Source organism: Neopsephotus bourkii, unplaced genomic scaffold (genome assembly GCF_033783945.1).
Source record: "Neopsephotus bourkii isolate Nb327-2 ecotype Australia unplaced genomic scaffold, CSIRO-AGI_Nbou_v1 NB_753, whole genome shotgun sequence".
In the NCBI taxonomy this organism is placed as follows: Eukaryota; Metazoa; Chordata; class Aves; order Psittaciformes; family Psittacidae; genus Neopsephotus; species Neopsephotus bourkii.
The window spans coordinates 2,910,345-2,923,907 of NW_026901251.1; the positions used below are offsets into that span (position 1 = coordinate 2,910,345).

The following is a 13,563-nucleotide window of genomic DNA, read 5'->3' on the forward strand; positions in this document are numbered from 1 at the left end:
CTCGGCCTGCCGCAAACCCACCCTCCCGGCGTCAGCGGATCCCCCGGCGTCAGCGGATCCCCCGGCGCAGCAGCAGCCGGCCACCTCAAGCCCGTGGCGGACAGTGGAGGCGGCTCCCCGCACCCAACCCCTCGGAACGCACCAACAGCCTCCGGGGGCGGAGAAGAGCCCACAACCGCACCCCCGCCCGGCCACCGTCGTCTCCCCCGTTCTCGGCCGCTTCCGCCCGTGCGCGACCCGGCGAGGCCCCGCCCCCTCGGCCAATCACATGAGTGAGCGCGGGGACCGCCGGGAGCGGGCGCTACCCGAGGGGCTCGGTTAAGGCGCAACATGGCGCCGCTGGCCGGCTGTTGAGCTATTGGTGATCGGAGCAGGCGGCCGGTGCCGCGGAGAGGCACCGGTGGGCGGACAGGGGCAAGGAGGGGAAGCCGGCGGGGCCGGGCGGAGAAGAACGGAGAAAGGTGGCGGGGCCGGCTCGGCGCCCCGGGTGGCGGCGGCGGAGATGGCCCAGTGCGTGCAGTCGGTGCAGGAGTTCATCCAGGACTCGTTCGTGCCCTTGGTGGCCGCACTGTGCAGCGAGGAGGCGGAGAGGCTCACCCGTAAGAACAACCTGAGCTTCGCCGAGCTGGTGAAGCCCTTCTGCCGCCTCACCTCGGAAGGTCGGTGCCGGGAGCGGAGCGGGGCTTGTTTACACGGGGAGGGTAAGGCGGAGCCGTGCCGCTCCTTTCCGCCCGGCGGCCACCCGGGGGGCGAGGGGTCCCGTCAGTCCCGTTGGGTCGGGCACGTCTCCTGCCCCGCGGCACGGGGAGCCTGAGCCTAGCGGAGGCGGGAAGCGAGACCCCTTCCCCTGGCCACTCGGTCGGGTGTTACCCGGAGCTGTGGCCGGCTTTGCGGAGACGCGTTTGCTGAAGATCTCCGATAGCTATTAAGTCCGTTTAATTTTACTCGAGATGTACTTCTCCGTGGAACCTTGGAAGTTAGGCTTCTTCTGGAGACATCAAGGAGCGCATGGCTGAGGAGAAAGGGGTCTGTACATCTGGCTTTTCCAAACAGATGTTTTCTTGGTTTGAAATGACTTTATTATTATCTGGCTAATACTTGTACCTGACTTGCTGTAGATCTTGGGTTTGACACTTGTAGTAGGAGTGTTAGTGAAGTGCCCAGCCATCGAAAGTGTGGTCTGTCTTCCAGAAACGTTAATTGTAATTTTAGTTACATGTCTGTGCTTTCTCTCACTTGTACTTTCACTGTATGTACTTCTTTTGTTGATGTTTCTATGAGTAAGATCTGTGCAAAGAGAAGGTAAGAGCTGAGCTCGTTATATGGCACAGGTGAAATGACTATGTAGAGTAGCAGCAAAACTGGAAATTAACTATTTGAGAGGACCATAGGGTTCTTTTACTGTGTTGCTTTACCTAATTATCTGGATATATATTTTTTGTTCAAGACATGCTTTTCAAGTCATTGATCATCAAAGTATGCAGGGCAGCATTGGGATGGAATTACTTGTCAGAACGGCGGTGCGGTGATACTTGTCAGACTTGGTTTCTGATAGACACCTAGCTCAGACTTGAGTCTCTTCATGTTATGTGTTGAGGAAAAAGTGCAAGCAAATGGAGCTTGTACTGTCACTTGAGTGAGGTCTTTGAATTGATGTTTAAAAAAATGGCATCAACTTAAAAACTAATATGCTTTAAAAATCTGCCTTAATTCTATGGCAGGTCTTAGTAACTTACTAACCATAACTTGTTTATAAATGTTTCTCTTTAGCAACACTCATGAACTATGTAAGAATGCAGCAGAGATAAAAGTACTAAGCACATAAGCTCACATCCTTGGAGTTCTGAAGTTTCTTAAGTACCTCTTTAGGTTCTTTGCTGAAAGGGTTTCAAAATTTATCTAGCAAATAAAAACCAGACAGACTATTCAAGATGCAGCATTTATTTTGAAGAATGCTTTATTCTGTTGTTGCCTTGTTATGACTATTTTTGTTCCAACTGTTGTGGCAGTTAAAGAACTTGTGAACCTGAATCATCCCTAATGTTCCTTGTGTAAATGCAGACCTCAGTAGTATGATTATAAACCAAAGTAGTCATCATCCTCTTTTAATAGAGGAGTTAGTTGTGGCTAAAGATTAGACTTCCTCCATGGACATAACGTAGGAATTTCAGCTTATTTCTTGAGATACTGACAGGACTTGATTTTATGTTACTAATAAAAACTCCCAGAATGGAGGAGAGCTTCACACTTTGATTTTCATCATTTTGTAGTAGTTTTTCATGTTTCTGTAATTGGTCTTTTGCAGGCTCTGTCATGGAGTAGTATAAGTGAACATCATCATGAGCTGCATCTAAGTCCCCAGGATACAGTTTTAATTTCCTAATTTTGCAGCTGTGCCTACTGTGATGAATCTTTGAGAAGGAGCATCCTTGCTGTTCTGTGTAGGCTGCCTGACTTTGACAGACTGAACCATCCTGTTCAAAACCTGACCTGAGGGTCAGAGTACCAAGAAGCTGAAGCTGGTTCAGTGGGGTTTTTCACTATGCTTCTTTATTTTGATTCAACAGGCTGCAAGCCTGACTGCAGTTCTGCACTTGAAGTGTGAGTCCCTCTTCCAGCTTCATAGAAAAAATGTTACTTTGTGTTATATGTAAGTTCTTGTAACTTCTTGTGACAAAAGCCAGCATATGTGAGTGTAGGAAAAGCAGTACTAGGCATTTGCTTTGGGCAGAAGAGCAGTTCAGTGTAATGAAATTTCTCATGAGCTTGTGTAATAATAAGCAGTTTCTCTGCCTCCAGAATTTGTGGAGCTCTATGGCAGGGGAGCTACTTGTTGGAGTCTGCACATACTATTGCATAGTGACGCTGCTAACTGTATCCTCTGCACAAGATGTGGAAACGTAGGATAAATTCTCAAATGGCTCCACCTTAACAGGTTTGGCCAGACTTAGAAGTAAAATTTTTCTATGGCGTTTTTCATATCCAGTTAAGAGGAGGAGAGGCATGATTAATGATCAGCATGGTACAGCAGAATGTGTGTACATGCATGTCTCCACAACTGCGTGTTTCAGTGCTTATGATTGTTTTAATGGTTTCTCTTGAAAGCACAACTCTTTCTTAAGAGAACATGAAATGCTGCCCTTCTTAGAAATGCTGTCCTTCTTAGTAATACTTCTGCCTTCACTTAGTGGGTATTTGACTGAATTCATAACGTAAAATTGGGTTGATTTAGTATTTCGTCTCTCTAGAAATAAACTGTCCCTTGTAATTGTGCAAAACTTCATAAAGTCCGTGTGTTACTTCCTGAATTCTCCTATAATTTGAAGAGCTTGGTCACTGGTTTGCATTTTTAGTCCTGTTACAGTACAGATTTTTTTTTTTTTCTGAAGTTTAGGATTTACATAGCTTATGAGCCTGTTGAAGGCTGTGTGTTCATTGGTGGTCTCACTTAGAGAAGCAGTGCAGTTATGAAATTAATATCCTGTTTATATGTGAAACAGTTCCAATACACAGAAACTAAAGTTTTCTACTGTGCATGTGTTGATTGTCCTTCACACATTAACAGAGATGTGAAGGCCCAGGCTGCTGCTTGATTCTTCATGTAGTGTTAAACCACATGCTTCTTGTGGTTGCTCAGTCCAAGGAGACCAGATTATATTGAATTTTGAGATTTCAACTCAAACTCCATAAATACATATAAGGTAGATGGGAGGTGGGGCAGGCCTGCACTAATTGGTATTAACCTACTCACCAACTTTTGCCTATCGGCAGCTTATTAATGTTGGTGTAGCCAAAAGTGCTCTTACAATATAGCAGATTGTGATTGTAGAAAATCCTGAATGCAGTGTCTAAGTGCTCCATACCGTAATTTTTAGCTTCTTCACTTTCATAAGACAGTTTCTTTTTGTTTTTGAAGGAGAAGAAGTTAAATTGAGAGAACAACTTTGCTGTCCTTCTTAGTCTTGACTTTAGAGGAAAACAAAGCCCTCCCCAAAATTCTATCCTTCTTTAATAAAGGAAACTGAAAGTATATTGTGGATTTTATAGCTTAACGTTTATTTTCAAAGTGGAAGTCCTTCTTAAGTATTGTGTTTGCTAGTAACAGTTGATGCCTAATTTAACAAATGTATATATTGTAAAGGTAGGTTTTCTTTAAAAAACATTCAGGGCTTAAGAATCTTTAAAAATACTATATGAACTAATACTGATTATTTTCAGCTTCTGATGAGAAAGATCTTCTAAGGTATGTTACTACTTCTGCTTTTGTCAGAATTCTTTCTAAACACTTGGAGACGTATAACAGTTGAAATTTTGTATTAGGGTTCCAGGTAAGAGCTTTGTGGGTTCCAGGTGAAAGCTTTGTGTGGGGTTTCAGGTATCCTTTATGTCCTTAACATTGCACATGTGCCAGAAATATCATCTACGTCCTGTACAGAAATGTTTGCTCTTCATTCTTATGGCTATTATATTTTTAGGAGAGACATCTAGGATGAGTTTTACTGTTAGAGCTGCACTGGTAAAGGCAAATTGGCTTCTTAGGTTTTTTTTTTGTCTGTCCCTCTTCCTCTACATTTGAGCTCTTCAGTGATCATGTGATAGTAGGGTTGATAATGTACCTATATGATGGGGTGGAAAAACAGTTCCTCCCCTTCAGCTTTCTGATAGAAAGGTTGAACTGGACAAATTAAGTTTAGCCAGCACAATTGCCCTTGACTGCATTGATGAACCATTTGAATCTGAAACTTACAGCTGAAAAAAACGTGTTTTCAGGTCACTTTGGGCAGGATCAGTTCTCTAAACTGCTTCACTATGTTTTTCCATGGGCTTCATTGCTGGCTAAAGGTCAGGAGTGAATGTGTGAGTGAGGGCAGAAGTACACGAGTCCAGACTTGAACTGTGACAGGCACCTGCTGTAACAGCTAAGGTGGACTGTAAACACATCTAGTATTATCTGGCCGACTTGCATAGTTGTTACTTCTGAAAAGGCTTGTGTAAAAGGTGTGGAGTGCTCTCCAGGCTACTCAGTCCAAGACCTGCACAGTGTAAATTTTGTGTTTAGTTGCAAGGTAAGGAGAAGAAGAATTTTCCTTCGTGCTGCCCTTTATATGCTAAACAGGGATATGTGAAAATAAAATGCAAAAGAGTCAAGAGCTGTACACCTGATATCGCCAGGTGTCTTAGGTAGCTATACTCTGTGTGTCCCACCTGCATTTGCAGTCTGGATGGCTTGGTGATGCTTGTGGTTTGAAATAGGGAAAAGGTTACTTTTTGCTCTCTACAACTACCTGAAAGGAGGACAGAGAAAGGAGGTGGCTGGTCTCTTCCCCTACCCCCAACTACCAGGTTGGTAGGACAAAAGGTAACAGCCTCAAGGTGTGCCATGGGAGGTTTAGATTGGATGTTGGGAAACCTTTCTTCACCAAAAAGGTCATCAGGCATTGGAACAGGCTTCCCAGTGAAGCGGTGGAATCACTGTCCCTGAAAGTGTTCAAATAATATATAGATGAGGCCCTCAGTGTTCCAGTTTAGTGATGGACTTGGTAGACCTGGAGTGAAGGTTGGACTTGATGGTCTTAAAGGTCTTTTCCAAGCTAGTTGATTCTATGACATGAAAAGTCAGAGCAGATCCAAAATCGTAACATCTGCTGAAAATGTCATGCATGCTTTTTTTTTTTCTTTTTCTTTTTTTTTTTTTTTTTGAAGTGTGTTGAGGCAGGAAGTTTCACAAAGATTCTACAAAGGAAGCTCTGCATTTACAAGTCATGTGAAGCTCCAATTATTGCTTATGGTAAAATGTAACTTTGTTGTAAGATAACTTTGGGCTGCAATCTCTTCTTTTAGTGAAAAGATTGCAGAGCTTGGCCTTAAGTAGAAAGGTGGGCCAGTACACAAAAGTGTAAAAAAAACCCAAAAACTTAGTTTTCTTCTGATCAGTAATATTTTGCTCTTCGGGAGGCTGAGACTATATTTATGAAAAATAACAGAAACACTGAAAGTGGAGACTTGGGGAACAAAAACAATCTCATCTTATTAAAGAAAAAAGTGAACTTTGCCAGTGGTATTTTCTAAACGTAGAATATAAAGGCCCCCTTCTTACAGCTCTCAGTTATGTGAAATTTGAGCTTTACCTTTCAGTTAAATGCCGTTGTTCATTAATCGGCTTCCCAGATTTCTACTGCTTTATCCTTTAGGCTTGATATTGACCCCTTTGCATGGGCTTGGGACTCTTTTTGGTGATATTTTTCTGTGTGATGGCTTTCTTCAGAAAGTTGGTCTTAATGGAAGAAAACCATTTTTTTTTTTATAAATAGCACAAAGCCAAAACAGTGTAATTTACTGTATGCTAATGACATAAGGTTGGTATCATCCTTTTCAAGGCTCAATTTAATAAGGAATGTTTCCTTTTTTGAGTATTATCTTGATGGGTAACAGTCCACTTCTAAAAAAGCAGCATCTTCACAGTAGCAACTTAGATGCTTGCCAGCTGCTTGTAATTCTGTTATAAACTTTAGGGTCGATGGACGCTTTCACTGCATTGTTGGGATTGTTTTTGAGGCTGCTTGCAACAGTCCAGTATTCATAGGCAAAACTCTCATGCCTAATTCTAAATAGGTATTTAATACTCGTAAGGCTTTTTCTGATTTTTAAACAAGTATTTAGGAGTCAACAAATACTGGTGTTACCAAACTTGACTTTGATAAATTTTAACCAAAAGTTTGTCACTCAAGAAATGTAACTTCAACTACATTGTTTTAAGATAAAACAGTTGTGTGCTTCTGTCTGGAGAAGAGTGGTGTTCTAAAACCATTTCTTGTAACAACAAAAAAAATAAAATTGAAACAAACATAAGATAATCACACAGTAGTATTAAAACTGGTTATGTTCATTTTGGATGAACTCATCCTATGCTATCCCTGTCAAGTTTCTTGGATGCTATTGGGTACTGAGGTTTTTCTCGGAAACTGGTGACTCCTGGGAAGATGAGATGTTATGTGAAATCCATATGTGGTTACTATAGGCTTTCTGCATGAGTACGTTCTGCAGTGAAGGGGGTGCAGCAGTATAGGGCATGCATTTCTGAGTACATTGTTATTCTGAGTGAATATTCTTACAAGCTAAGATACTATGCTGTGTTTTCATCAGTCTGCCTAGCTGAGCCTGATGTTGAACAGGAGTAATTTTTTTGTTCTTGCCTTTTCCCCCTCTCTGTTTTTAATATTCAGGTATTATGGACTGTGATCTGAAATTGATGATAGAAGGGTTTAGTAAAGAAAGTAATCTTTAAAGAAGAAAACCTGTTGGAGAAATCCTAATGTATGGTAACTGTTTTAACTCTGTTATATTCCTCAACAATATTTTTTTTTTATTTGGGTTTTTTTTTTTTTCAGTTCACATGAGAGATCCTAATAATCAGCTTCACATAATTAAAAATTTGAAGATTGCTGTCAACAACATTATTACTCACCCACCTCAGCCTGGTGCCATTCGAAAGCTTTTGAATGATGTTGTGTCTGTCAGTCAGCCTGCTGAAGGACTGGTAGCTAATGTGATCACAGCTGGAGATTATGATCTGAACATAAGTGGTATGTAATAATATTGTATTTTTCATAACTTAATCTGGAATTTACTGTTAGGTTTCTAACCTTGATTTCAACTTCATGGCGTGTATTAAAATTGCTCTGAGACTTGATCAGTTTTGAGTTATTGTTTTTACCAAAACTTCAGAGTTATCAGATAGTTTTGGTTTTGTATCATGCCAGAAGAGTGGTTAAACTTAATAATTCTTAATGTGTCATAATGTAATTTTCTGAACTTGTGTTAAGTCATATTACTTTAATGTAGAAAATACTCATGCTTTGGTTGTGTTAATAGCACATCAGATGAGAAGTTTTCTTGTTACAAAACTGATAATACTGACTTGTTACACTTGGCTGAATAAATATCAGAGCTTATTTATAATGTTGGTACCAAAGTACAGATTTATGTTGAAGCCAGTCCTGCTGACTTCTCCTGTTTTTATTTTTACTTAGTGCTTAATACGTAGAGTTCATGAAGTTGTTATAGCAAGTGTAAGGGTAAAAAAGGTTTTTGAGGAAAGGTGTGTGATTCCTTGTCTTGTTGTTTTTTGTGGTTTGTTTGTTGTTTTTTTTTTGCCATGAAACTCAGTGCTTCATATTTCACTGTCGAAATGGCTACAATATGCTAAATATGTTGGTTTTATATCTCCAAAGGATGGCGCGTTGTGCATAATACTAAATGAGACCTGATCTTGAGAGCTGAGAAGATTAAACTCCTCCCAACTAAGACCCTAATCCATTAAAGCCTTTGAGTACATACTTAATTCAAAGCATGTATGCATTGCCCTGTTTAAATATGAGTAATTTATTGTATTGAAAGTTCAGCATGCAGTAAGGAATTTGGCTCTGCTGTAGCAAAAGACTGGTGAAACTTCAAGAGAAGTAGTAACTGATGATGTTGGTTTGTATTTTATGTTGTTGAAAAATTGCATATTTGTGCATATTTGATACCTAATTTATAAGGCACATCCTCAACTTGATGTGAGATATTGATAGTAAAGGATAAGACTTGAGTCTGGAAATTCTAATTTTTAAGGGCTATTTGAAACTGCACCTTTTTCCAGTTTCCATGCCCTTGTTTATTTGTGACATTGGTGAATTGCCCTTTTTTTTTTTGTGTGTGTGAAATTTTTTTGAGGGGAAGTCTGCTTCAATTCTAGAGATTGGAAGACCCTAAGAAAGCAGAATAGTTTTGGTGAAGAGACTTTTCCATAGTATTTGTAATTATCTCAATTTAAAACTGAGGTATTGGAAGAAGGGAAGAAAAAGAGTGGCTATATCAAGCTGTGCTTTGTAGGTGTAGAAGCAAGTAACTCCTTTTGTTTTCCTTGTTACCTGCTGATACCTCAGATGTGCAAATTGTCATGCTTGACTACCTTCTGTCTCTCAATTATTAGGTTTTCATTTCCATATGGGCTGGCTATATGCTTATTTGACAAAAGGAGAGATGTGTAAGATCATGGAGAATGACAAAATCACGTAACAGTTTTCTAATTTTGTGGTACCTGTTTTAGGACTTTAGCACAAAACACTGGTACAGTGTTACTGATGATGAAACTTGGATCCCATTACATCGTAGGAGGGCATGAGGAAGTCCCTAGCTTTTTGGCTAGATTTTTTTTTTTCCTACTTAGAAAACCATGAGTGTTTACTAAGAAACTTATTTTTCTCAACTTTGTTAGAGCATTTTATTGAAAACCAATGGAAGCATTCATTCCTGGCAGCAAAACATAATCTTTTGGCATAGAAGTATGCAATACTCTAATCTATTTTTTTAATTTGCTCTTTTGGTGAATTAATTTTCTAGGGTAGCAGTATTAAAACATATTTCCTTAATCTTTAATGATGATCAAGTATAGTCTAATTTGAAGATTTTGAAGGAGGACATAGTCTCTAAGAAGCTCACATCTGAGTGTTTCTAGCACTGGGAACATGATCCTGCTCTCTTTTAGAAAAGGTTGAAAACTACTGTAGTGAATTGGTTTAATTGTTAGTAATCCTTCCTTATTACACTTGTTTAATAGTCTCATAATTCCATATCCTTGTACTGAGAGACCTGGCTGGTTGCTGAAGGGGTGCTGATGTACAGCCGTACCTGCTTTTCCCATCTGCTGGTGGATATAGAGAGTGAGGAAAAGTGATTCCACTAAAGACTTAAGTTTTTTCTCTCAAATAGGTTTTCAGCTGGATCACTTCCCTGGCTATGTTTGTTTAGGGCTGCATGATGCTAATGCTGGCATGCAGCAATATGATGTAGATAAGGGAGGATGTTGGGACAACCACTTTTGGCAGCTAACATCTTCAGTTATTTTAACTGTGGTACTACAGGCTGAGAAACCTTAGAAACAAGTGTTTTATTTGTAGTACCATCCAACTAGAGAAATAAAATAGTATCTAAGTATAAACTTAATTATTTACTACTTTATAGATTTCCATTTTTATTCAAGTCCAGAGTTCTGGCTGAACTAGAAATTAATATTGAATTCTGTTAAAGTACACTGTCAAATGTTGAGGATCCTGAAATGTTCATGATTAAGGTTATCTGGAATCAAATACCTTCAGTCCCTGATAGGAGTGCATGGTATAGATTTTCTGCTTCATGCTACCAGAGCGTAAAAGCCAACAGTGTGTTTTTAGTATAATAATATCATGTTTTTTCTATCAGATCGCTCAGTTAAAGCTAGTGTTCCTTGGTACAATAATTGGAAAGAGACACTGATGGAACTGAACACATCCACGTTTTATTCAGGTATTTTTTGTGGTTGGTGCCAACTTGCCAAATTGCCCTTTATTCCTTTTCCATGTGCCCCATCTACCTTTCCTTACCATCTGCTACAACTGTTTAGCACTATTCTTGGCGTAGATGTGTGTTCCTCCATTTTTTCCCCCCCAAATGAAAAATTGTTGGTGATGGTCATTTAATTTTTCTTTTAGTCACATTTCTACTCCTGTTAATCTAAATCGTTTGGTCTTTCCATACAATCAGTAAGTCCAGAATGGTGGTGGGAACTGATCTGATGCTGTAAAAGCACTGTCTTGTTTGATCTTACGGAACTGTATTCCGTCACTGTTATGTATTTCAAATGCAAATACTTCCTGCTTCTCTATAGAACTTCCCTCTCGGGGTACAGTAGTGCTTTTCAAATTAGAATTTAAGTGCTACCTGCACTTAAAGCATCTGTGCCTCTGTTATATTGATGTTCTTTCTGGAGAATGACTCTTCCCAACAAAAAAAAAAAATCTTTCTAATACATTTCCCCTTGGTTTATAAGACTTATTGTTACCAAAATGCATTGTTTTTTGATCTGTCTTTTTAGAGTGAAGCTCGGTGTTACGGTCTATAAGCCAGATTTTTATGATTTTCAGTTTTAGATATTGAAGTTTATGCCTTTGGTTAGTAATAACTGTCCTTTCAATAATATCTGTCCAGATGCTGCTAAATGCCCTCCTTTTTGAATGTGCTAGAGTACCCTTATCTGTGAAATTCATTTTGGTCAGTCAGGTAGCTGAAAAGTACAAAACTTCATGAACTAGACTTTGCATTCTAAAGCTCTTATATATAAATATTACCAAATTTTTTTCTTAACAGTTTCTGAACATATTAACAAGTTTCCTATTACACTTCAGTTATGCTTGTTTAGTATAATGGAAATATACTAGTGGAAAAAAGCAAAACATAAGGTCTGTGTGCCTAAATGACGCAGTGTTGCTGTTCACTACAATAATGTGTTATGAAATGTGAATTTTTAAAATATTATTTTGAATATGGTACATGTTTATTATTTTAAGTATCTGTGATAAATGATTGCAACCCTATAAATGCTCTTGAGTGAATACTATTACGTGTGTTGTGGCTGTGTAGAGAGGATTCAGTTGCCTCTGTATCCACTTTCAAGGTTCTTAATAGGCTGAAAGAGATACAAGAGGGGGTAACTCCATCCCACAAAACAAAGTAGTGGTTCCCTGTTTATAGCTGTGTTAGTTTTTTAAAAACTTTTTTTGCTGTAGTTCATCTGTAAAACAGAAACAGAAAACTGAAAACAGCTTGAAACTAAGATGTGGTTGTAATTTCGGCCTTAAGCAGTTTATCATTGGTTGGTTTGAATCTGAGTTACTACAAGGCTTGGTTATACTTGTGAAAAATATGTATGAGAGTCACTTTCTCATGGTTTGTTTTTAATAATAAACTGTTTTCCTTGATTTAAATAGTTGTCATATTTACGTGTAGGACTGGTAAAGCCAAGGGCTTTTTATACTCTAGATGAACACTGAGAGAAGTTGCAAGAGAGACTATAATCAAAAGCTAGAAGTTTGCCATGTATTGATCTTTTTTTTTTTCTTTTTTAATGTGAGTTTTCCTAACTGCCAGGCTGAGTTCAGTTATGAAGTGTGACTATATCTGACTTCTGTGTGGATGAAGCTGATGTAAGAAGGCCTGAATATGTAGGATTAAACAAAATGTGTTAGCTTAATGCACTGTAAAATGCAATGTGAAAGTGAAACTCAATTTACTGAAGTCAGTTAAGAAATGGAGATAGTATGTTGGGGGGCATTGGAGTGGGAGCTTACAAGGCATTAGAAATTCTGACATGAATTAAATCAAGAAATGTGTTCTCTTGGGGCCATATAAAGAAAATATCTTCATGATTTCTCAATGCATTTTTTTTTTTCTGTTTAAAAGTTGTTTTCTAGTTTGCAGGTGAGTTTACACTGGATTCTAGTTAACTTCAGTGTCAAATCAGGTTGATTTTGCTCTAGGGTCTTTTTTTTTTTTCCACTTGAGGGAAGGAATTGCGTTATTCAGATGGCATAAAAGAGGCTTGAAAGAAAAAATTAATACTTCATTACCTGAATGAAAGTTGGAGTGCAAGGAAATAGGCAAGATTTTTAAGTTCATATTTCTTTTAATGTCCCAGGCATACTTGGTTCCTCTTGATTTGTCCATATTGGAAAAGGGCATTTGAACATGGCAGGTTGACATTATAAGGCATTGCATGGTACAGCTTAGATGGGAACTTTCTGCTTTTTTGATCACTGCTTTGCCAGCTGCAGTTTATTTTATCAGGTCAGAGGAAAGGGACTACTGTCAAGTCACACCACTTGTAGAAAGCTTTAGACAGACTCGCAAAGTAGGGTTTTAATAATCCTTAATTCCTCTACATACTCTAAAATAAAGTTTGCTTTTCAGTCAATTGTTACATCCCTAGTGAAGTAAATTCAATGAAACTTCAAAGAAATTTTAGGTATTATCTTTCCCAAGTGTGTGTGTGTGTTTAAAGAGGTGGTAAAGTTAGTTACTCTAGCAAGGACTGAATACATGTGAGCTTATATTGAGGAAGTTGGTATTTAAGGTACAATTCAGTTTTACAGGATTTGATTCGAGTATTACTGTTTCTCCCACTTGTGTATATTTTAGGTGCTTTCTCCTTAAACTGTTTCCCCTTCTTTGCCCTGCCATGCAAACCTTGTCAGTTTACAAGCTTCGCTTTTAGGTGTAGTCTTTCATATTTCCTTTTCATGAAAGAGTACTTAGAAGTGTTGCCAAATATTCTAATTTGTCCTATCTTATTGTGTATTCCAGCTACTACTCCTTGGTTTGAGAATTACAGAGAGTGTTTTCTTCAGTCCATGCCTGCATCAGATCATGAATTCTTAAACCACTATGTTGCATGTATCCTTTGGGTGTTAGAGATCTCTAGTGAAGGCTGTAACAGCTGGCTGTAGAAATGGAGGCTTTGAAATTTTGCAATAACTCTTTTTGACAATAAGATTTGAAGAACACGTTCCTGTGTAACCTCTCCTGCTCCGGCCTTGATCTTTTGTCTGTACAGGCTAATTTAATAAGGGGTTTCAGGGTTTTCCTTTTTGGTAATTTTTTTCAACCAAAATGTTTTTGGTTTGTGGGTTTGGGTTTTTGTTTGTTTTTAAGTTTTTTGTTTTCTGGTGTTTGTTTGTTTGTGTTTTGTCCCAAACTTAACTCTGACCT

At 38.9% G+C, this 13,563-nt stretch overlaps 1 protein-coding gene across 4 annotated transcripts in view; it reads left to right on the plus strand.

Moving 5' to 3' along the window:
• Nucleotides 1-257: 257 nt before the first annotated feature.
• Nucleotides 258-13,563, plus strand: part of TRAPPC8 (trafficking protein particle complex subunit 8) — a 48,435-nt gene continuing 35,129 nt past the window's right edge. Inside the window, exons 1-4 of one of the 4 annotated variants that reach the window (XM_061354898.1) lie at nucleotides 258-659; nucleotides 7,389-7,583; nucleotides 10,243-10,326; nucleotides 13,159-13,248. In XM_061354898.1, the coding sequence (XP_061210882.1) occupies nucleotides 503-659; nucleotides 7,389-7,583; nucleotides 10,243-10,326; nucleotides 13,159-13,248 (526 nt within the window). In that variant the 5' untranslated portion in view covers nucleotides 258-502. The remainder of the gene's footprint in view (nucleotides 660-7,388; nucleotides 7,584-10,242; nucleotides 10,327-13,158; nucleotides 13,249-13,563) is intronic. The other 3 variants (XM_061354899.1, XM_061354900.1, XM_061354901.1) reach the window with 3 other exon arrangements.